We start from the raw sequence: 24,509 nt of genomic DNA on the forward strand, positions 1-24,509 counted from the left end.
ACATACTAAAATAATTTGCAAGTAACAGATAGGTCCTTATTATTTGGAAATGAAAAGTTACTAGATATCAGGGTCCTATAGAATGAATTTACAATAAGATGCTAACAAGAGAACACTGTTTGTTAGTGTGACACAAGGGTTATTCTACATATCTGGTTCAAAATCATTTCTCTTCTATATTTCTAGGGGAAAAACAATCAAGGAGATTTTTGTGCATTTTATTTCCTCAATTATGATACTTTTTGACCTGGATCAAGGCAGTCTGCATACGCTATGGAAAAAAATGAACAATAGCACGGTAGCCTCACTTCATGGCAGCATTTCAGATGGCTGTGCTGAAGATCTGCTCAGAGGAACCATGCCCTGATGTGCCATTTTCTAAGTGGATAACAGCTCAGAGTTAGAAGACAGAAATATACAGATGAGACAAAGAAGAGGCTAAAAAAGTGAAAAAAAGACATGCTGAGAAGCAAAAGAACTAGCAAAGCAAGAAGATGCTGGAGGAGCCTGAGACAAGGATTTTCTAGCCATTGGGGATGGGGGAATACATGGGCAGGAAGAGGAATACACGAGCCGACCAAGCGGGTGAGACCCATGGGAAGCAACTGCCGAAAATAATGGAGAAACCATGGAGGCTGAAGCGGAGATCAAAAGGAATAGGGAGGGAGGCAAAGTTGGGGACAGGATCACATAAGAAATGACAGAAATAATAAATAAGAGAGGAGGCACCGTAAAGGCAATGCTTCTTCGAGTTTTATTTTTCCCAAACATCCGTATTCACCCAAAGCTGAGCATTTCTTCCAAGACACCACGTTATGAATATCCTTAATTTTATGGATATCCCTAAAGAAGAAAGATTTATTTTTTTTACAGTACAGCTGTATTTATGTGGGAATTAGGATGGATTTTTAAAGAGTAGTTTTTGATGCAAGTTTTAATCATCACGTAGGAAATAAGTCAAGGCTGAATAAATGAATGTTCATCTATTATATATATTCATTTATTATATGTATGCTATATACAACATCATCTAAATTAATTTTCCCCCAAATTTTTATGATGTGAATTATTGAGAAAAGATAGCGCTAATGCTTCTCGGTGAATTAATTGATGTCTTTCTCCTCCAAGATTAGCCAACAATCTGATTATTGTAAGCAACATTTCCATAGGCTCTGTTCTCCTTTAGAAAACAAAGTTCACATTTTCTGTTGTTAGAGTAATTAAATCTTTGAAGAGTTTGTTTTAGACCTTCAGAAAAAAAAAATCCTCATGTAAACCAACATTCTTTAAAATTATCTAGAAAAACGTATACATTCACATTTTTAAAAACACCAGCACCCGCTGCTATGAGTATCACGAGGTTAATATATACACAGCAAAGTTTGCAAAAATAATCAGAAATAAGCCTTAGCAATGAAATCCACATATTTAATTTTACTCTGTCGTTACCTCAGAGTGTTTTTCCAAATTCTAGCAACCTGAATCATAAGGAAATGGAATTAGAAATCCTTTGACTGACTACTTCTTAAATTATGGATACCATGTTGTAAAGCATCTGGCTCATTCTAGTACTGGCAAGATTTCTCAAAATAAAAAAAACGCTCTTTATATTTTGTCATTTAAATAAGCCGCTTAGTGATTAATCAACTGATTTGCTATAGCTGGTTTCAAGGTATATGCTAGTGACAATACTGATAACGGCACGACACTTTAAAACTCCACACAAGTAGATTACTCAACAATTTGGTCACTTTCCTATTCAGGTTCAGTCAGGTAAGTGTAGTTATGAATTGCTTTTGCCCGCCATAGAATGGGAGTTAAATTTCTTTTGTCCAATTCTTATTTTGCTCGATGAGTCCTGTGAGCACAAAGAAGTCAAAGTTACCATATTGGGGGCTTCCCTGGTGGTGCAGTGGTTAAGAATCCGCCTACCAATGCAGAGGACATGGGTTCCATCCCTGGTCCGGGAGGATCCCACATGCCGCAGGGCAACTAAGCCCATGCACCACAACTAGTGAGCCTGAGCTTTAGAGCCTGCGAGCCACAACTACTGAAGCCCTCGGGCTTAGAGTCTGGGCTCTGCAACAAGGGAAGCCACCGCAATGAGAAGCCCGCACACTGCAACGAAGACCCAACACAGCCAAAAATAAATAAATTAAATAAATATTTTTTTAAAAAGATGACAGAGGTATTAACATTAAAGAAAAAAAAGTTACCGTATCAAAATCCGTGCAAGGGGAGAAGCCAGTTTACAGGATTGACAATGAATGAGGTGGCACATCTAGGAAAGATGAATGCCATTCAGAATGACCATGCTGCTGAGTTTCATCGATCTGTTCACTCGGTGTCAATGAAATTGTTGAAGTGAATTTCAAAAATTTTACAGTGCTTACTTAGAAATCACTGGCTCCCCAAGCAACTTTCTACAGTTGAGCTCAGCTCTTCCATTTCCCTGCTGGAATGACAGAATACACCGTGAGTTTACTGCTACTCCCCACCCGTCTTAGAGACCACTTTGTGTGTCACTAGTGCACCTTCCTTCTTCAATAAATGTTGTCAGTAGAAACAAACAATTTGTGGATAAACTATTTTTTTCTTTTTCCCTTTCTTACTTACAACATTTGTACCATTATGTCACTACATTCTAGGACTAATGTAATAATTAGTTTATCATTAAGTAGTTTGAGTCCTTAGAGAAAAAATGACAGTCTCTAGAGGTAAAGGTGTAGCTCATCATATACACTGTAAAATTGGAGTGTTTTTGATAGGCACATATGTATCTGATTTTTCATTTGAAAATATGAATATCATTATTTTCCCCACCTGATCATGTCTTGCCTGGAGCATATTTTAAAGTAGCTCTGAAAACTTGCAATGTGTGACATAATTACTTCAATCTTCATAAAAAATGATGTGATAAAAATAAAAGTATTGGTGTAGCCTTGGTGCTAGAACAAAAAATATTGCATATATGTTTTGTGGAACATGTACTCAAATGATACAATGATAGTATTAAGGATACTTTAAAAGTCTTGGCTATTAACCCAGTGCAAGTAAATTTAGAATCCTATAGATTCCCTCATTAAATTATAACAGTATTGACAATTCTTCCTATATATGTTAGAAAGAATAAAAGTTAATATTAATAGAATGTTATGTCTCTTCTTTGAGAAAAAGATATTACTATTATACTTCCCTAGCATATGTATTCATAAACATAAATACAAGGGGAATTTTGTTCAGCGTCCTCAACACCCATTGCAGTACCTGGAAAAGAGTGAGCGCTTGATTTTTACCAAAGCAATTAATTAGAAAATGAAAAATGTATGTTCATATCAGTCTTTTCACCTTAGATACTTTCACTATGTAATAATGACAATAGTACGCATGTAACTGTTACTATTTGAGTCTTTTTCTTTTAAAGTGAGAATCATTAGGCTCTACCAGATAACCCATTTCAAAAGCAAAATTTGGCAAAAGTTTGGAATAGAGATGAAGAAAATGGAGAGAAACTTGCTTTTCCAAGAAGAATGGCAGATATTTGCTTAGATGCCCTCTTGGAGCCAGTCACAATGATGCTGGCAAAAGCAGAAAAGAGTTAATAGAACTATTTACATGTATGTATGTATGTATGCATTAGAACTCTTTGAAGTATTGAAAAGTAACAAGTCACCCTACGTGAGAAAATTCTCAAAGAATCAGAGAGCCCAAGACCATATAAATGATACTTCAGTGTAAACATAAGGAAAAGAAAAAGAAGACTTCCTTCTTTTTCTTCAAATACAAGAATTTCTGTGTCAGAATTGTCACAAAGCTGGGGTTTTGAGCTTGGGAAAGTCATAGACTCTCTGTGTCTCAGTATCCTTTCCTGAGTTATAAATATTTTGATAATGAAATTGGCAACACATTCAGTTAACTCAGACATGTAAAATGTTATATACATTTGGAATGTGGACTAGCAAATTGTAAAGAGGTCTGTCTCCCTGGTTGTTGTTTGACAAGAGAGAGCAGAACTCAGCCCGAGTAAGTCATCCTGCCCTTTTAATTAGGGGCTTGCGGTCAAGAAGGAGTCTGCAAAATCCTGCTAGAACTGTGTTTCAACTCAGGTTCTCCAGACTCTATTGAGCAGCCCTGGCCTCTCCTCAGAGCAGATTGGGTCTATCCATCGGGAATGGTTGCCAAGTGAGAAGTATATGGAGGCTGATTCACACACACCAAGTGCTTGGCTGGGCTTCTAGAAGTGCCTATCTGCCAGGATAAATTTTTCTGTCACCAGCAGCAACCTAACAATTAGGCTAAATGCAATCATTAGCAGGTTGTAGATTATATGTTTTGTATGGGAAAAAAAAAACTGTAAGAGTTAGTCCCATGTTATTAACATGTTGATGAGGACAGAGTATCAAGGAGGGTTAATGGAGTTTGTTTCAGGGGAAAAAAATATGTATTAGCAGCTCCCAGCAATTATAATAGACTCTTGTTTATTGCTATTTGCTAAAATAGACACTTCTTTTACTAAAGGGATCCAAGATTATTTCTGTGAGTTCTAAAGGATTTACCCTCCATTCTCATTGTCGAAAGTCTCAGGAAAACAAAGATAAGTCAAATATGCTGTGCCAGAGAATTGATCTTTCTCTTTCTCTGTCATCATTGTCATTGCTGTTGTTTTCATAGTTGTCTTCCTTCTCCTTTTCCTCCTCTTCTTTCTTTCTCCCTCTCTCCAATCCCTCTCCCTTATTTATCTATCCACCTATCTATATCTATGTCTATCTATCTAACCATCCATCCATCCATGAAAATGTTCCTAAACTTCTAATAGAATATGAGGATAAAATAATAGTTTGAAGGGAATAATAGAAAACGCCTACGTCTGAGTAGAGTGAAAGGCAGAGTAACACAACTTACCTTGGATAGTATGCAAATTTATAAATTTACGCCCAAGTGAAGAGTTGAGCTAATGGCACTTGAGAATACTACTTAGGCAACATCCAGTGAAATGATCTTCATGCAGTAGCCTCGGCTGGATGCTATGCCATCTCTCTTACAAATGCTTACTGAGTACTGAGTATTGTACCAGCTACTATAGTGGCCCGTAAGATTCTTCTAGAGAAATCAGTTCCACGGTCAAAGTTATTAAACATATGCATACTATATAGACTATCCTTTTCCTCACACATTCCCAAACACATATTGTGTATTCACAATGCATACACTGTAATAAAAGGCTGATTAATTCTACAGAAATTTATTTACTTTGACTTAACCTGATCATGCCTAAACTTTATTTTTTTCACCATGTACCCCTTCTTGAGTTAACTAGTTCTGGCAGAGACCCATTTGGAAAAAAAATAAAAGTATAGGAGGGGGATAATCAGGATGCTAAGGTCATGTGTCCACCTGATGCTGGAAATTATTACACCAAGGCATTACCCAGCCTGTTCTTGAACACTTCTACAACTTTACAAGGCAGGCTGTTCCATCTGTGGACAGCTTGATCACAAAATCCCTCTCTGCTAAGCTGAAATATAAATTCTTAGGACTACATTACATGCTTGAATTTATCCAGCCTAATATCTCCTTAGCTTTCCTTTTCCAGTGTGTGGGGCCGGGGGGAGGGAGGGAGAGAGAGAGAGAGAGAGAGAGAGAGAGAGAGAGAGAGAGAGAGAGAGAGAGAGAGAGAGAGAGAGAGAGAGAGAGATTATTGTCACTAAAACCCCTGTTACCTCCCCATTCTGAATGTTTTTGGTTGGCATAGTGCAGTGGTTCTCAAACTGTAATATGCATAGAAATGAGCTGGAGACTGGAAAGCTTGTTAAAAGAGAGAGAGAGAGAGAGAGAGAGAGAGAGAGAGAGAGAGAGAGAGATTATTGTCACTAAAACCCCTGTTACCTCCCCATTCTGAATGTTTTTGGTTGGCATAGTGCAGTGGTTCTCAAACTGTAATATGCATAGAAATGAGCTGGAGACTGGAAAGCTTGTTAAAAGTTTTCTGGGCCACATCCCCAGAGATTCTGATTTAGTAGGCTGGGGTAGGACCCACACATTTTCATTTCTAGCCAGCTCATAGGTGATGCTAATGCTGCTAGTCCAAGGACCACACTTTGGGTAACACTTGGGTAGTATATACTTTGACGCTCTGCCAAGACCCATGCCCTAGCTGGTGGGAATATTGGCTGCTAACAGCTCACAGCTGCCTCTCTCACTGGAAATTGGCCTCAGCTGTAGGTAACTGTTTTATCCAAGGTTGCCCTCTCCCACAGGGTGACCCAGAACCAATAACCAGCTGATACTGGAATACAAAGGCCCAGCCCCCTTGCCTCAATTCAGGACATCTCTGAAGGGACCTACAAATTCCAGATCTCCCCTTAGAATCTGCCCAGGCCTCAGGTTCACTGCAGGGTAGCTTCTCTCTCTGCCCAATCTTACCTCTGTCACATCCTTACACATGTATCTCATGGAAACACTCTTCAACAAACCTTCTGCACACAACTCTCCATCTCAGGGAATCTTCTTCTCCCTGTTTCCAGGGAGCCCAGTCTAAGTCGGTTGGATTGTGTCTTTTACTTTTCTTTTGAACCAAGTGTATTGCCTTATATTTACATTTCATCTTTCAATATTCAGCCTACCACCCCAAGTTGTTGAAATCTTTTTGGCTCTTGATACTCTTGTCTACAGTATTTGCTATTTCTCTCTGCTTTGTGTCACCGGAAAATTTGATAAGAATGCTATCTACGTCTTCATCCAAGTCACTGATGGAAATATTGAAGACGACAGAGCTGAGATTACATTACTGGGAAAAGCTGCCAGAACCTCCTTCCAAGTTAACATGTATCCATTAAAAAGCAATGAAGGGAGCATAGGCCTCAGGGACACAGATTTTGGTTTGAAACACCAGCTCTGTCTAAGTAGAGGTCAACAGCTATACTCACAGCTAAAAAGAATAATGCCATTTTAGCCTGCCTGTTTTTAATAGGCAACTTAGGTATGACTTATATTAAACATCAATAGATCATATCTCACTATCCAAAAACACAAAAAAATCATAAACAATCATTATGAATTCATGATTATTATTCACTTAATTTGTCTCAGGATGCAATTTGTGTTTGGTCATTTCTGTGGAGTGTTTGTTTCATTTAAATATTTCTAAAAAGAGGTTGTGATAAAGTTGATGTTTCATAGCTAATTCAATGTCACTAGGTATATTTAAAATACTTGCAATGTAAAAGAAAAACACAACTCCTCAGGAATTGTATGAGTAGCCATGAATCTATGAAATGCAGGTTAAAATCTCCAAAAGGGCTTGGATTAGGTCTGTTTGACTTGCTTTAAATGCTCTATGGACAGGGCTTCCCTGGTGGCGCAGTGGTTAAGAATCCGCCTGCCAATGTAGGGAACATGGGTTCGAGCCCTGGTCTGGGAAGATCCCACACGCGCAGCAACGAAGACCCAATGCAGCCCAAAATAAATAAATAAATAAATGCTCTATGGCATGAAGACACTGACTGGCCACAGAATGATGTAATGAGTATCATATTAGGGATTTGAGGAAGCTGAGAAGCTGAATATTAGAAGATATTTAAAACCCACAACCACTGATTTGAATGTGGAATTGATTTCCCGCCAATTTGAATAGTTTCCATCTCTTTGGATGAATACTGATGCTAGGCAGAAGGGCCAGTGCATAAAACATTGGCTGGAGGCACATGGCTACTGCTTTTCTTTCTGACTATTGAATAAGTCACCATGTACCTCAAGGAAGTATTTCCCATCCATTTTTCCTCTTGAAAAGATAATACCTGAGCATTACCTTCCTAATAAAAATGTAGTAAGGATTTTTAAAAGGAAAAAAAAAATCCAATCTGGAAATGCTTTCTATTGTTACTAAATTGGGAGTAAGTTAAATAAATATTAGCAGGGACTTCCCTGGTGGTCCAGTGGCTAAGACTTTGCCTTCCAATGCAGGGGGTGCAGGTTTGATCCCTGGTCAGGGAGCTAAGATCCCACATGCCTCGCGGCCAAACAAAAGAACCCAAAACATAAAACAGAAGCAATATTGTAGAAAATTCAATAAAGACTTATAAAAATGGTCCAGGTCCACATCAAAAAAAAATCTTTAAAAATAGATTCAGGCAAAATACATTTACAAAACTAGGAAAGAAAGCGCTAAAAAATGTTAAGGTTGATTATTTCTCAATTTTTAACAACTTCTACAGTACGTAAATATCACTTTACATTAGGGGAAAATTGTTTCAAAATACAGAAGAAACTTCCAAACACAGAACTATGGTAGGTAAAATATAAAAACACAAAACCAGAAAGGCACAATCTGGGCTCAGAAACAAGACAAATAGCTCTGTGGGTCAGAAGTGACACAGAAACACAAAGTAGTATGCAGGGTTGAAGACATGAAGCTGTTGGACTCTGCGAAGTAGGTAGTGGCTGCCAGGAGTTCAGAATCTACTGGTCTCAAGAATCTGAAAATGCTCCATGTAAGACAAAGAACCTGAGCCAGGCTCTTTGCCTCAATTAGCTAGGAATAGTATCACGCTTCCCAAGTGGTAAAAGAGGTCTAAGAAAGAGGTGCTGTTAAACAGCACCTAGAACTGTTTCAATGACCCCCCTGTGGGGGGAGGAAAATGCAAAGAAAAAATTCCACAAAACTCACTAATACCTGTTTTGTGTATTTTTTAATACCAGAAATGCATTTGAATTAATGGTTTACAGAAAGAAAATAAATCCCTATTATAAACTGAATGGAGCCAAAAGATCTCCACATCAGATGACTGTTAGAATTGGAGAGATAAAATTACAAATCAAATGATGATCATATCCATTTTTCAAAATAACTCAACTTTCTAAAAATAAACTCCAGCTAATTTATATATTTTATTGAATATTTTAAAGATTTTGAGAATGCTAGTGATGGGAAGACAATGAAAAATGCATATATAATTGAAAGTAATATAATGGATGCTGTTGATAACATTAATGGTTCAGTTAAACGAAGCAAGGGAAACTTTCTCCCATTTGTTTTAATTTTAGATACCATACTATAAAATTAATGAATGAAAAAAAGAAAGGTCTGTTGGTGTCCTAAAACTTTTGTTTAGGGAACAATTATAATTTTTTTTTTTTAATTTTTGAGTCTTTTCATCGGTAAATGGTATGTAGAGGCATTTGTAAGCATATATTTTGGTGTGCTAGTAGGGCCCGGTTTAGGACTGCAGGACTGGGTTAAAATGAAAATGGCTACTTGGTTGCACCACCAGGTAATTTTCCACTCCAGTAAATCACCAATGCTATGATTCCAAATGTCTCCCTTTGTATGCAATCCCTGCAAGCTAGAAACATTCTAACTGCTTTGAAGGAAATGACATAAAGTGAAGCAGGCAGTTGCCACCATGAAACTTTTAGATCCGTATGGATCATGACACTCCCTGGCCCAGAGCTCCAGGATTTCGCGTTACAGGTATTACGTTATCCTGTTGCAAGATGGCGAGAATTCTTACGCTTCGTAATCAGCTGGGAAGATTGGGTCTCAGCAGTATAAAAACGAGAGTGCCTTATAACTATATATACAACTGTCTTGAAGAGCCTAGAGAAACGTCCTCATACTGCCAAAAGAAGTGTACCTAAAAGAGTTGCTAACCGATTGAATTTTTCAATGTACCAAATCCCCTTTAGTCCTGAAGATGGACTAGAAGGTATATTTTGCATGAGACGGATTAAACATAGGGTTATTGTAAACTGAGAATTTTGAGCTGGTGGCTTTAGGGTCATTTGTAGCATTAATATTTATGACTATAACATGCTGCAAATATATCATAAGCAGTCTCTGACTTAATAAGAGGTTGTATCAATATTTTAAACAAACGTCCTGTTAGCATCATACCACATTCTTTACATAGCTTCAAGGGCAGCAGCAAATCTTCATCTTTTAAGTTTCTGGAAATAATCCAAAGCCATTTAGTGCCCAACATCTGATGAACTGCTTCATTCAATACACAAACAATTATTGAGTACAATTATTCAGCAAACACAAGGTATGGCTACAAAATAATACAACAATCTTCTGAAGGTCATGAAACAGTCCCTAGATAGTTCCAGGAAAGGAATTTCAAAAATGTTTTGAGAAAGGACAGCATTTGTGGCTAGCGCATAAGACCCTTTTATGAAGTTCACATGCCTGCCCCTCTGCTAAATAAACAAACTGACAACCAAGCACAAATTGTGATATTATTTGCTTTTCTTTCCTGAAAATAAATCAAGTTTGTTTGTTTTTATTGTCAGAAAAATTGGGGTATGCTTTTGGGAATATATTACATATGGATATATCATCTATCAGGTCTCAAGAGGAAAACAAAAGAGTGCTGGGAGCAAAGGAAAACCAGAAGATTAGTTTTAAGGGAAATAACTCTGGGTCAGTGTGAATGCCAAGTTGAGTGTAGAGACTCAATGGTTAGGAGCACAGAAAAAGGTGATCACAATCCGCCAGGCAAAATATGGAGACGATTTAGGATGAGGTGAAGATGAAGAAAAGGCAACAGCTTCTAGAGAAATTTTTGAAGGAGAAGTCACAGAATTTAGAAGTCAGTTTAATACATGTATTAGCAGAGAAGAGAGAGGGAGGAAAAGGTAGAGGTAATTCTTAAGTTTCCAGCTTTAGAGACAATTAAGTTAAGCAATTAATTTTCCCTGAAAACATAGGAAATATAGCATTGCTTTAGGGGCAGATAATGCCTTCTACTTTGGACACTGTGGAGCCTGTAGATAGTGCAGATGGAGGTGTATGGTAGGTGGCTGGAAGCATAGTTCTAGAGATGAGGAGAAAGATGTGAGGTGGAAATAAAAACTGAGGACTCAATGGTAGTCGAAGTTGACAGACAAAAGTACTTGAAATGTGTATAGAGAAATAAGAGAGAATTAAGAATGGAACACCAAGATTTAAAGGTTGTACACAGCAAACAGAGCCTATATTGATTATTGTTACAACTCTCAAATTTGTATCTTGAGTCCCAACCATTGCGCAGAACTTAAGATTTTATAGCTGCTATCTACTCCACGTCTCCACCTGGATGCATAATAGACATTTCAAAAGTGGCGTGTCCACATCTTCTTCCTAAAACATGTTGCTTTTGGAGGCTTCTCCATCTCAGTAAATGGGTACCCCCATCTTCCAGTTGCTCAGGCTAAAAACTCTGTATACAGTCTTCCTTGATGCCTCTCTTCCATACCTAAATCTAATCCATTACAAAACCTTTTGGGGTCTGTCCTCAAAACATAGTAGAAGTCAAACATTTCCTCCCTCCCTCCCTCCCTCCCTTTTATTTTTGGCTGTGTTGGGTCTGCGTTTCACGCGGGCTTTCTCTAGTTGCGGCGAGTGGGCTTCTAATTGCAGTGGCTTCTCTTGTTGCCCAGCATGGGCTCTAGGCGCACAGGCTTCAGCAGTTGTGGCTCGCGGGCTCAGTAGTTGTGGCTTGTGGGCTCTAGAGCGCAGGCTCAGTAGTTGTGGCACACGGACTTAGTTGCTCCGCGGCATGTGGGATCTTCCCAGACCTGGGCTCGAACCCGTGTCTCCTGCGTTGGCAGGTGGATTCTTAACCACTGCACCACCAGGGAAGTCCAGGAGAAGTCAAACATTTCTTACCACATTCACCTCTCCTATTCTGGTCCAAATCACATTGTCTCTCGACTGACTTATGACAACAGTCTCTTAATGGTTTCACTGATTTCCTTCAGTCTATTATTGCAGAGGGGCCAGATAAGCTAAAAGATGCCACTCCTCTGCTCAAAACCCTCCAATGACTCCCATCTCATTCAGAGTAAAAGCAAAAGTCCTCAGAGGGGCCTATAAGGTCCAATGTAATCAGATTCCTCTTACCTCTCTGAACTCCTTGTCTACTACACTCTTGCTTGCTTGACCCATTCCTATCATACCGGTCTCCTTAAGGTTCCTCCAACATGCCGGGCATACTGCAGCCTCAGGGCATTTCCAGTTATTAGAACCCTCCTGGACTGTTTTTCTTCCAATTATCCACAGGTCTCACATCCTTAGGTCCTTTAAGTTTTGCTTAAAACTCACCCTTTCAGTGAGATCTTTCTTTTTAAGTATTTATTTGTTTATTTGGCTGCGCCGGGTCTTAGTTGCGGCACGCAGGATCTTTAGTTGCGGCATGTGGGATCTAGTTCCCTGACCAGGGATGGAATCCGGGCCCCCTGCATTGGTAGTGTGGAGTCTTAGCCACTGGGCCACCAGGGAAGTCTCCAGTGAGATCGTTCTTAAGCACCATATTTAAGTAATAGCACTTCTCTTCCACCACTCGCTCACTCACACATTTACACGTTCTCAACTGCTTTCCCTCTTTATGTTTCCACATTTCACTTAACACAATCTTATATACCATACATTTAACTATTTTATTTGTTAATGTCTGCTTCTCACCTTCTCCTTCCCAGAATGTAAGTAAGCTTCATGAGGGTAGGGATTTTCTCTGCTGTGTACCTAGTACGAAGAACTGAGCCTAACTAGCACATACCTAGCACCAAAATATTCACCAAGTGAATGAATTCTTAAAATGTTTATGACAGATGACATTTACTGAGCTCTTGCTATGTGCCAGGCATTGTGCCAAGCACTTCACACTTATTATATTACTAGAGAAATTGGAGAATTGCAAAATAATATCGTTTTGGAAATCAAAGAAGGGAAAGTTTCAACCAGTAGAGTTGATAAACAGGACCAAGGTCAAAAAGAAGTCAAGTAGATGGATAAATAAAACAGGGCAATTAGGGGCTTCCCTGGTGGCGCAGTGGTTGCGCGTCCGCCTGCCGATGCAGGGAAACCGGGTTCGCGCCCCGGTCCGGGAGGGTCCCACATGCCGCGGAGCGGCTGGGCCCGTGAGCCATGGCCGCTGAGCCTGCGCGTCCGGAGCCTGTGCTCCGCAACGGGAGAGGCCACAACAGAGGGAGGCCCGCATACCACAAAAATAAAAAAAAAAAAAATAGGGCAATTAGTTATTATAAAAGTTATTGACAATCTTAATGAGTCCTTTTTTCAGGAAAGTGGAGGTACTGGGGAAGCCAGACTGAAGTGGGTCCAAGCATAACCAGAAGCCGGAGAGGAAACAATAATGGCAATTACTACTTTAAAAAAATTTTGATGGTAAGGGGAAACAAGGATAGCTGGAGAGAAAAGTTGGTATCCTAAAAATGTTCTTTTAGGACGAGGGAGGTTGAGCATGATGGTTGGCTGAAGGCGAGGAGCAAGAAGGAAGAAGAAATTGAAAATCCCAGAGAAAGGAAGCAGAACAGTTACTAAAAAAAAATACACTGGATAATGTGAAAGAGATCCAGTGTTCAGCTAAAGTAGCTCTTTGCTGCACACAAAATAGGGCTCAATAATTTTTCTCCCTTTTCTTCTTTTTTTAAAGTGAGAAAGAGAAAGGACCTAGGAATAGAGAAGCAAGGAGTGATTTACAAGGGCTTCAGGGTTGCCAAAGATGGAGAACACAAGTGATAATTGTTCAATTTCTCAACTATTAATTGTAATTATTAAAATTTGAAACACGTTATTAGAGCGGACAGGAGAATACTGAGATATTATTTTAAGGATAGTGTATTTGCATGCATGTCCATGCATATGCATATACACATACATACATGTACACACATACATGCTAAATCTTTCTTAGAACTTAGAGAGATTGTTCAGGTATCTGGGAGCTTTTGTGAGGAACTTCTATCCATGATGAACCCTCTGGTACTAGGATCAGCCCCTCTACTTGATGAGTTTGCTCCTTGCTGATTAGTAGTTGGAGAAGCCCTCCTATAGCTACAGACAGACAATTCGGAGTTAAGGCACATTTCTTGTTTAAAGAGTGGCCCTGGAATAGAAATAAGGAAATGAAATCTCATGACAGTGTCATCATAAAGTCATCAGCCAGATGGCAGTCCTTGAGATCTAATCCTTAGAGACTTCTCACAATAATATGTAATATCACATCTAATATTATCTTATTCACCAATTCATATCTATTCACAGAGATTGAAGGGAAAGAAATGAACTTGCAGAAGCCCACATTTCTGGCTTTATACGTTAACATGGACTCTGTAAGTCATACGATCAGGAAAACAAAATATTTTCCTACATAGGTCACAATGATGATCTATGTTCTGATAGGAATTGCTAAACTACAGAGTTTACTTGAGAAGCAGCTTTTGCTTTTATTCATGAATGGTAGAGCAAGTCCTTTTAGGTGCACATAGCTATTTATATTTATCTATATAAAATGGTAATTAAAGGTCCAATAAAAGCCAGTACAGAATTTGAAGATTCCTCTGACCTATTAATTAACTTAAATTGAACACTAAAATACAAAACAAAATTAGCTCACTTTCGTTTTTGGTCATGTCTTGAAACTACAGCCTGCCAGTATATGATATCAAAGTAAAGTTCTTCCAAGTTACACTTTTTATATCTTGTTTAACATTCAAAATTTTAAAACTGAAGTAAAGATTTTATTGCTTTACATAGGCTTCCAAATGCACAAAATTTTTGCATATATTTATCTATATGATTGAAAGTTTCAGTGCAGGCAATATATCAGTGCTCAGTGGTAAAACCTGAACCATGAGAAATGATGTAATCAGAACGCTTTCAACAGTCTCCCCCCTACATAAAAAGTCGTGGTTATAGATATATTTGAAAGACATGAGATACTTTCATTCCCCAAACCCAAATAGCAATATTAATAAGTTCTCCTTTAAAATTATGTTTATTAGGATTAACAGTAAAAGCGTTTATATTCTGTGATAGTTGTAGTTATTGAGACTTTAAATGGCAACTCTAGAAGATGGATAAATAGAAAAAATAAGGTAGAAACAAGGAAATAGAATAATGTGAACCACTTTGTAAAGGAAATACTTTTTATTTACAAAATTTGGCAAAATCTCTTTCTGAAGTAATATAGTATGTAATTGTTACAAATGTACGCTAAACTGCTTAGGGGAACATAAACAAAGATGATCTAGAGCAGGGCGATCAATAAAATTTTCTGTGATGACGGAAATGTTCAATTTTGGACTGTCCAATGGGGAAGCCACTAGTTACCTGTGGCTCTTGAGCACCTGAAAGGTGGCTGATGAGCCGGAAGAAATGAATTTTAAATTTTAATTGTAATACTTTAAATTTAAATGGCCACCTATGGCTAGTGGCTACCCTACTGAACAGCACAAATCTAGAGGAGGATGATGATGTTACTTCATTTCTGGGTTTAGCTGGATGAGATACTAGATAAAAACATCAAAATGCAGACGATCACATAAAGAGTTTTCTTGTTCTTTATCTATCTAGCATAAGATCTATAAGAATATAAAATAAGAGAAGATGTAGCCAAGTAAAATATGGTTTAATCTGTGCGGGTGACACACATAGCATACACCGAATGTGAACTTCCCATGTAAAGGTATCATTAGCCAATAGAGAACCCAGCTCTCCTCATGCGCTTTCACACTGACCAGAACAACCACCAAGCCCAAATGGCCCACTTTTATGACTACTCTACATGAGAGTATACTGTGCATGAATATACAACCTACAGGACTATACTGTATTTACTCAGATTTCACTGGCTGTCTCTCCAGGGAACTTCACAGCATGACAGTTTATCAGTTTCTTCTTTCCATACCCTTTGTGGCAGACATTCTCTGTTGGCTGGCTCAACCCAAATTCCTCAATACTAGAGGTGGTTTTGTGGCATAGTTCTGACCCGAAAGTTCCTGAGAAAGCCACTGGTTTCCTGACACCAGCACTGCCCCTTCTGCTGCTGCTTCTTCCTGCTGGAATGCTATGTTCTCAGGGAAATGCCAAGAAGAACAAGGAGACTTCAGGGCTGACGCTGCTGAGCTACGGAGCCCATGCCACGACCTGCCCGACTCTGAACTGCTCACAAAGTGTCAGAAACAGACCTCCATTAGGTAAGCTACCGAACTTGGGTTTTCTGTTACTTGAAACTGAAAGCAATCCTGATGGATACATTTTTCTTCTGTGTTGACTTACTGGCACTCCAGAACACTTGTAGTTAGTTATATTTTGTTTGTTCATTTACCTATTTACTTAAACATGTTTTGGGGGTAGATACTATGTGCCAAGCTAAGTGCTAGGTCATATGGTGGACAAGCAGCCAATGTGTATACAGAGCACACATTCTCATAAGAGACAAAGACCAACAGACACTTACGTACAGCGTAGTGAGATAAACACTATAACAGAGTGTAGGCTTTGGGGTTGGTAGTCAGAGAAGGCTTCCTGGAGGAAATGGCATTTACACTGAGACCTGGATAATGAATAGAACTTAACCATGCAAAAAGGAAGGAATAATACATCTATCACGTCAGCACATAATAGAGAAGACAGAACATAGCTATGAGGAAATGAAAATAGCTCAATGTTACTTAATTATGGGGAGGGGAGATTGAGGGAGAGCAGAAACTTAGGCTGGAGTTTTAAGGAAAGGCCATAACGTGCAAGATCTTGAAGTCATTGAAAGGAGTGTGGACTGTCTTCAAATAATAACGGATAAGGCACCAAAGCCTTTAAAAGTGGGGCGGGAGCTATATGAATATACTGTATTTAGAAAAATCATCCTGTGTTCTATGTAGAGAATGGGTAAGAAGCAGGAAGACTAGAAGGAGGGAAACCAGTTGGGTGAAAGATGCAGTCATTTAAGCAAGACATGATAGTTGAAGAGTAGGGAGGAAGAGAAATAACTGGATTTGAAAGCTATTTAGGTAGTAAATAGCTTTGTGATAGCTCGGCTACTGGGATTGTATTCAACAGAAGGAAGAGTCAAGAATGAGTTTCCAATTTGGACAACCGAATGGGTTGCGGTAATGTTCATTGGAGAGGGATCATAGGAAGAGAAGTAGGTTGCATTTGGAGAAAGAGGTTGTTAAGAGGACAAAGATGAGTTCAGCTTTGGGCCTATTAAATTTGAAGTTCCCGAGGGACATTAAAATGAAAAGAAATCAACAGGATATGCAGGTCTGAAATTCAACGATCACGCTCAGCTGCAAATGGTATAAATGGAGAGTCATCAGCAGACTGAAACTACACAAGTGGATGAATCTTCATAGAGTATATGTGAGAAAGTTGTGTTCCCGTCACAGATTCCCTATGGGCTAGCAAAAAATGTAATTTGGCTTTTAACTTTCTATTTTACTTTACCCATTGGAGAAATAACTATATACCTTCCTTAGGTGGTAGCCTTTTAGGGACCAAGTCAAAAAATATAAACTGGAAGCCACTTCTCGGAGGAATCCAAAGACCTAATGAAAATGATCAGAAGAAATGAGAGGGCTGTTTGGAGACTCAAGGAGCATGAAAGAGTGGCATAGATGGGATAGACCTCTCTTGAAGCCCTAGTTTTGTAAAATGAGTAAGCCTTCTTTTTGGCTCCTTCTTGGCTTACATTCCCTAAACTCACCAAATTAATCTCTGATCTTAATTTGCTTACCCACAGAGGCCTCTCTTTGAGAAGCAGGTATTTCCCACTGAGATTTTTTTTTAACATCTTCATTGGAGTATAACTGCTTTACAATGGTGTGTTAGTTTCTGCTTTACAACAAAGTGAATCAGTTATACATATACATATGTTCCCATATCCCCTCCCTCTTGAGTCTCCCTCCCACCTTCCCTATCCCACCCCTCTAGGTGGTCACAAACCACGGAGCTGATCTCCCTGTGCTATGCGGCTGCTTCCCACTAGCTATCGATTCTACGTTTGGTAGTGTATATATGTCCATGCCACTCTCTCACTCCCACTGAGATCTTAACTACTGACTCTCTGATACCAGTCGATTACATATGAATAAGTCTTCCTGAGCCTAATCTGCCCTAATTTAACTGAACAAACAGCAGATCTGTATTTGGAGCCGAAAGTACAAACCTTGCCAATAAGAGGAGGCAGTAATTTTGAGAATTTTTTTTTTAATCAGTTCCCTATTCAACCTCATCCTCCCACCACCAGGGTTCTATTGACAGGGCCCCAAATATAACTCCCCAACTTCAGGTTGAGTCTTCTTTTCCATGGCCATCTGAACACCCACTGTCTGGAATTTAGGACTAGAGCTGCTCTATTCCCCCAGGATGACAAGCTCAAATCCAGTTTCACAGGAGTTTATACTCTTCAATCTTTAACTCAGTTTCAAGATTAACTTGATCTCTCAATTTCCGTGTATTAATAGTTCCTTACTCCTAAGAGTTTCTGCTTAGTTCAAAATCTGTTTTTGTTTTCTTTAATGGTGGCCTTTTTTTCTTAATAAAGGCCACCTACCTGACTTCAGTAAGTCATGTTATCTCCTGGAACTCATTTACCTTTCACTGTGATCTTCCTTATCACCGTACAGGTGCTATGTTTGCCTCTGTTTTCTGACAGAGCTAAAAATGAGTACCCAATAATCCTTGACTTACCATAGCATGAACAAGGTAACTCTAAATTATGTAGAGTCATCATTCAACAAATATTTACCCTGCGGCGTTATTTACAATAGCCAAGATATGGAGGCAACCTAAGTGTCCATCGATAGATGAATGGATAAAGAAGATGTGATGGAATACTATTCAGGTATAAAAAATTGGGATCTTGCCATTTGTGACAACATGGAGGGATCTAGAGGGTATTATGCTAAGTGAATAAGTCAGACAGAGAAAGATAAATACTGTATGATGTCACTTATATGTGGAATCTAAAAAAACAAAACAAAACAAACAAAACAAAATGAAAACAGACTCATATAGACAGAGAACAAATGGGTGGTTGCCAGATGGAAGGAGGGGGTAAAAGGGCGAAAGAGGTGAAGGGGATTAAGAGGTACAAATCTCCAGTTATAAAATAAATAAGCAATGGGGATGTAATATACAGCATGAGGAATATGCAATAACATTGTAATAACTTTGTATGGGGACAGATGGTGACTAGACTTATTATAGTGATCATTTCATAATAAGTGCAAATGTCAAATAACTATGTAGTATACCTGAAGCTAACATAATATTGTACATCAGCTACATTTCAATTAAAAAAACACAAATATTTACCAGCTTCCTACTACATCACCTGGTTCAGGATATGTCAAATAAGAAAGATAGCCTCTGTCCTCAGGGAGGTTAGACTAATGTGAAGCACAAACATTAAACATTTAGTTACATAATTCATGTAGTTGTTTATAATTTTGTTTATAATTAGGATAAATGCTAATGAAAGAACAGCACAAGGGGTTAAGAGTGAATAATAGGGAGTCACGACTTAGTTTGAGGAGATGGTGTCTCTAAGAGCTGTTGATTTCCGTAGATATATAATGGGAAATGAAGTTATGAGTCATGTTACACTACACAAATTTTCCCCTTGGGTGTGTGGAGGGAGATACAATGATGGCACCAGAGACAGCTATAACTCCATCATGAAGCCCAAAGTGACTTCCTTGTCAGACTAAAGATGGGGCAGTTTGTGGCATGATGGAATAGAAAATATTTCTTTCGATAGAGTTCTCAAAGCAGACTGATAAATGGCTCTTTTAGCTACAAATCAATCTTTTGTTTTTGTCTAATTGCTTAGTTATGTCACTACCTTTCTGACTGTGGGCAAGTCATTTCATTTCACCAGTCTTCAGGTCCCTCATCTTTAAAATAAGTGGACTTAGGCAAGACTGTGAGTTTGGCTGGCATTTGTCATCTTGGATCCTCCCAAAGCCCTGGTTTAGCAGGATGGGAAAACAAATCTGCATTGTCCACCTAGTGTCACTACCCTATCATTAGAATCAGCAAATAGTTTTAGAAATAATATAGTTCATACCTTTTATGAATGCCTGCCCAGGAGGCATTGATGTTCTCTGTTATCATGTGTACTTTTCTGGTATCATCTGCAGAATAATCCCGAAGAAGTTTCAGTGCCAAGTCATTTGCCACATCTACATTTATCTGCCACTGGCGGAGGTCTTTGGCCAACTGCTATAGATACACATAGGAAAGAGAATGAATGTCAGTTTTCTCTGAAATCTCTAGTTGCACTTTCTTAAAATGCTTCATAAACAGCTTCTGAATCCTCGGGTCGGAGCAAGTCTACATGATTGCTTTTAACCTACCATGTGTAGTTCAGTCAAACATGATAGCATAAGCTAACCCATTTTTCAAGACAAAACTTTTCAAATCCAGCTTCTTGAGCAATAATCAGTATCAGGTATCTCAATTTAGTAGCAATTAATTGGAAACAAACTTGGCTTAAGTGTTTTTATCATGCGAGAGAACAAACTATAAAAATAAGCTCTCAAATAACTGTTGAGTATGTGACATATACCAAAATTTGAACAGAAAAAAATATTGCATGTTATTTCTTTTCCTCGTCATTAACTTGTTGAATTGTTTATGTAATTAGTGCCATCTACTGGCATTCAACTAAAGTTGCATACGGAAAATATTAAGCATCCAAAAAAACCCAGTGCTGTTATTCTAGTTATGAACTTCTTTAAAGGATCAGTTTATTCATAATACTTTAAAAATATCCTACTTTAAAATCAGAATAAAATTTTAAATATAAGAATTTTGCTAAACCAAATGACGTATGTTTTCTTCTTTTTTTTATCTTTAACAATTGAGTATTATCAAACCATGTATTTCATCACTTGAAATATCATATGTCAAAGAAAGAAATAAACCAATGATAGGTTTATCTGGATGCATATTAACCCCAAGTTTCTATTAAACATTGCTTCAAGTGCATGGAAGAGGCTTCCAAGCATTACGGTATTATTAAATTACAAAGATAGTTATATCAAATCCAATATAGTGGGTTAAATGGACAAAGGAATAGTAACAAGCAATTCAAACAAGAGAAAAAATAAAAAGTTTCTATAGAAAAGGAAAAAAATCAACTTTCAAAACATGAAAAAATAAGAGTATTACAATTTGACACCAATTAAGTTAAAAAAAAATAAAACCCAAACCTGGAAGACTGTAGCCAAACTAGCACCTTCATATACTACTGCTGGGAACAGCATCCATTAGGACAATTTGGCAATATATATCAAGTGACATGCAAATGCTTATTCCCATTGACCCAGTAATCTAATTTTAGTATTTTCTCCCAGTAAAATATTTAAAAGAAAAGACATACATTATAGGAATAAAGATCTTCATTAACTAAGATAGTAAAAAGTGAGAAACAATTTCAATGTTTAATGAGAGGACATTAAAGTAAGGCAATACATCACCCCAATGGTCTAATATGCAGTAAATGTGCACAGAAATCACAAGTTAAAAAAAAGACAAGAACACAATTTCTACCTTCACTGTATTTCTTAAATCTGTAAGAGTACATTGACATGAACTGGAAGGGTAAAAGAGAAAACTGAAACTAATTGATGTTTCTGAAAAGAGTACTCATTTTTGTTTTAGTGTTTGTTCTTTTAAGTTAATATGATTTACGATAATAAAAATCAAACACTCGTACTTTTCAACATAGTTTCAGTATATTTGAGTACCTAGATTTTCTTTGAAAATCTATAATCAGTATATAATCTGGCATTTCTCAGTTAATTAGAACATCCTATTCTAGAATCAAACGAAATACTGCGTTCACTGCATTATTGCATATAGCAAATAGACCCAGATAACAGAACTAGTAGGAAGCAGCTAAAGCCAGTATCACTAACTTTTGCTATAAAAATAAAAAGAGAGACAATTTTTAAAGGCACAGAGTATACTCGCTGTACTACAAAGCAATTACAATTTAACCTTGTGGAATTCCTGCCTTTTCTTATATACACCTTTTATCAAGCCCTGCAGTTCCTATTTTCCACTTTTTATATCCTCACACTGTCCAAAAGCCCTTCTGAGGTGAAACACACACACCAAAGGCTTTCGCTTTCTAGAAATTTCCTACAGTACAAAATTACATCTTCTTCCCTTTCCCTCTTCACTGAACCCACTTTTAACCTATAGTGTTAAAAAGTAATGTATACTAAGATATGAAAGACCAATTGGTCCTTATTATCCAGAAAATGGTATTTGCATTTTAAAAGAAGAGCTTATTATCTATCATCTATTAAATCTCTAATTGGCAGCATAAGACTCTACAAAACTGACACCAGTAACTTAGTTATCTTTTAGTTAGGCAATTCCTTTTTAAGAAAAATGCAATTGCTAAAGAAATACCTATTATGGGCTTCCCTGGTGGCGCAGTGGTTGCGCGTCCACCTGCCGATGCAGGGGAACCGGGTTCGCGCCCCGGTCCGGGAGGATCCCACATGCCGCGGAGCGGCTGGGCCCGTGAGCCATGGCCGCTGGGCCTGCGCGTCCGGAGCCTGTGCTCCGCAACGGGAGAGGCCACAACAGAGGGAGGCCCGCATACCACAAAAAAAAAAAAAAAAAAAAAAAAAAAAAAGAAATACCTATTATGAACCAACATCAGAGCATATATGTATAGATTTAGCAATATAAAATGTTAATTAAAAATTTAATAAATACAATTAAAATCATTTATTTTATCTAAGAAAAGACAATCTTGGAACTCAACCCTCACTCATGGGTTGTTACTTGAAAAGTCTAGATATAGGAGGATACACTCTTTGGTTCAAATCTATAGATCATAAAAAAATACCTAAAAGTAGAAGCTGAAAAGTATGCTAGAATTTTCCAAAATCTTGAAGGACATAGCAGGTTAAAGTTTAATTAGACATTTCATTGTAAAAAGGTAGTAAAAGAGTAAGGCTTGGGCTTCCCTGGTGGTGCAGTGGTTGAGAGTCCGCCTGCCGATGCAGGGGACACGGGTTCATGCCCCGGTCCGGGAAGATCCCACATGTCGCGGAGCGGCTGGGCCCGTGAGCCAATGGCCGCTGAGTCTGCGCGTCCGGAGCCTGTTCTCCGCAACGGGAGAAGCCACAGCAGTGAGAGGCCCGCGTACCACAAAAAAAAAAACCAGTAAGGCTTGACTTCAAACCAGAGTTTTTTGGTATACTTTAATGCTTGAAAGGCAAAAATACGCAAGCCATATATTTTTCTTCAAATTTATATTCACACTGAAATTTAAATGTTTATACCTAAGGAAATCTTGACTGAATGCTATCCTTCACTGCATACTGCTCAGATTTTGCTGTGATATAGGATTAAAAAGAAAAAAATCCCACTGACCTTGACTAACATTGACAGGGCTAAGGCCCTTATCTAAACTCAAAGGTTCTCAACCACAGCACCCTTTTCTCCCTCCTTAAACACATTCACCAGAACAGACTGGTTTCCCTTCCTCCTAAGGGAATAATATGTTTACCACCTTGGGCTTTAACCAAGTGTCATTCACACCAGTAACAATGACCTTGACCAGCTTTGCCTACTACTGTGAAATTTACTACTGGGACAACTCCAGACCACAGAAGAATTTTAAATTCAAAAATACAATAGAATTCACACACACTCTTTTTTAGTTCTGAATTCCATTTACAGCTGTACACTCTACAGGGAATTGTGTGGTGATCATGGTGCGTGAAGAAATTTAAAATATTGTGAGCACTAGCCTATAAAAAAAAGATGATTTTGTGGGTGTATATATATGTGTGCATGTGCTTTTTATGAAGAATATAAAATGCTCAATCCCCAAAAGATTGTGTCCCCAACCAGGAAAGAAATATTTCATATTTATCTTTTTTTTCTTTTTTTTTTCGGTACGCGGCCCTCTCACTGTTGTGGCCTCTCCCGTTATGGAGCACAGGCTCCGGACGCACAGGCTCAGTGGCCATGGCTCACGGGCCCAGCCGCTCCGCGGCATGTGGGATCCTCCCGGACTGGGGCGCCAACCCGTGTCCCCTGCATTGGCAGGCGGACTCTCAACCACTGCGCCACCAGGGAAGTCCATATTTCATATTTAAACCTCATATGATGCTGCTACAATATGTGCTTGGTATTTATACACAGTATTTTAGGCAGAAAAAATGATTATGGACTATGGGACAACCTGAACTCATTTCAAGAATTTTCAGTATTAAAATTTTTAAATTTCAGGAGAGGGGGAAGACGGCGGAAGAGTAAGATGCGGAGATCACCTTCCTCCCCACAGACAGATCAGAAATACATCTACACGTGGAAAAGCTCCTACAGAACACCCACTGAACGCTTGCAGAAGACCTCAGACCTCCCGAAAGGCAAGAAACTCCCCATGTAACTGGGTAGGGCAAAAGAAAAAAGAATAAACAGAGACAAAAGAATAAGGACGGGACCTGCACCAGTGGGAGGGAGCTGTGAAGGAGGAAAGGTTTCCACACACTAGGAAGGCCCTTCGCGGGCGGAGACTGCGGGTGGCGGAGGGGGAAGCTTCAGAGCCGAGGAGAAGAGTGCAGTAACAGGGTGCGGAGGGCAAAGCGGAGAGATTCCCGCACAGAGGATCGGTGCAGGATCGGTGCCGACCGACCGGCACTCACCAGCCTGAGAGGCTTGTCTGCTCACCCTCCGGGGCGGGTGGGGGCTG

The 24,509-nt window shown here is 38.7% G+C and overlaps 1 protein-coding gene across 15 annotated transcripts in view; it reads right to left on the minus strand.

Annotated features, from left to right (window-relative positions):
* The window catches only part of DMD (dystrophin), a 2,398,628-nt gene that overhangs the window by 528,628 nt on the left and 1,845,491 nt on the right, over positions 1–24,509 (minus strand). For 13 of the 15 annotated variants that reach the window (XM_055081920.1, XM_028482834.2, XM_055081919.1 and 10 more), the window contains one exon: positions 19,851–20,005. In XM_055081920.1, coding sequence (XP_054937895.1) covers positions 19,851–20,005 — 155 coding nt within the window. The remainder of the gene's footprint in view (positions 1–19,850; positions 20,006–24,509) is intronic. The other 2 variants (XM_055081921.1, XM_055081917.1) reach the window with 1 other exon arrangement.

Source organism: Physeter macrocephalus, chromosome 21, assembly GCF_002837175.3.
Source record: "Physeter macrocephalus isolate SW-GA chromosome 21, ASM283717v5, whole genome shotgun sequence".
NCBI lineage: Eukaryota > Metazoa > Chordata > Mammalia > Artiodactyla > Physeteridae > Physeter > Physeter macrocephalus.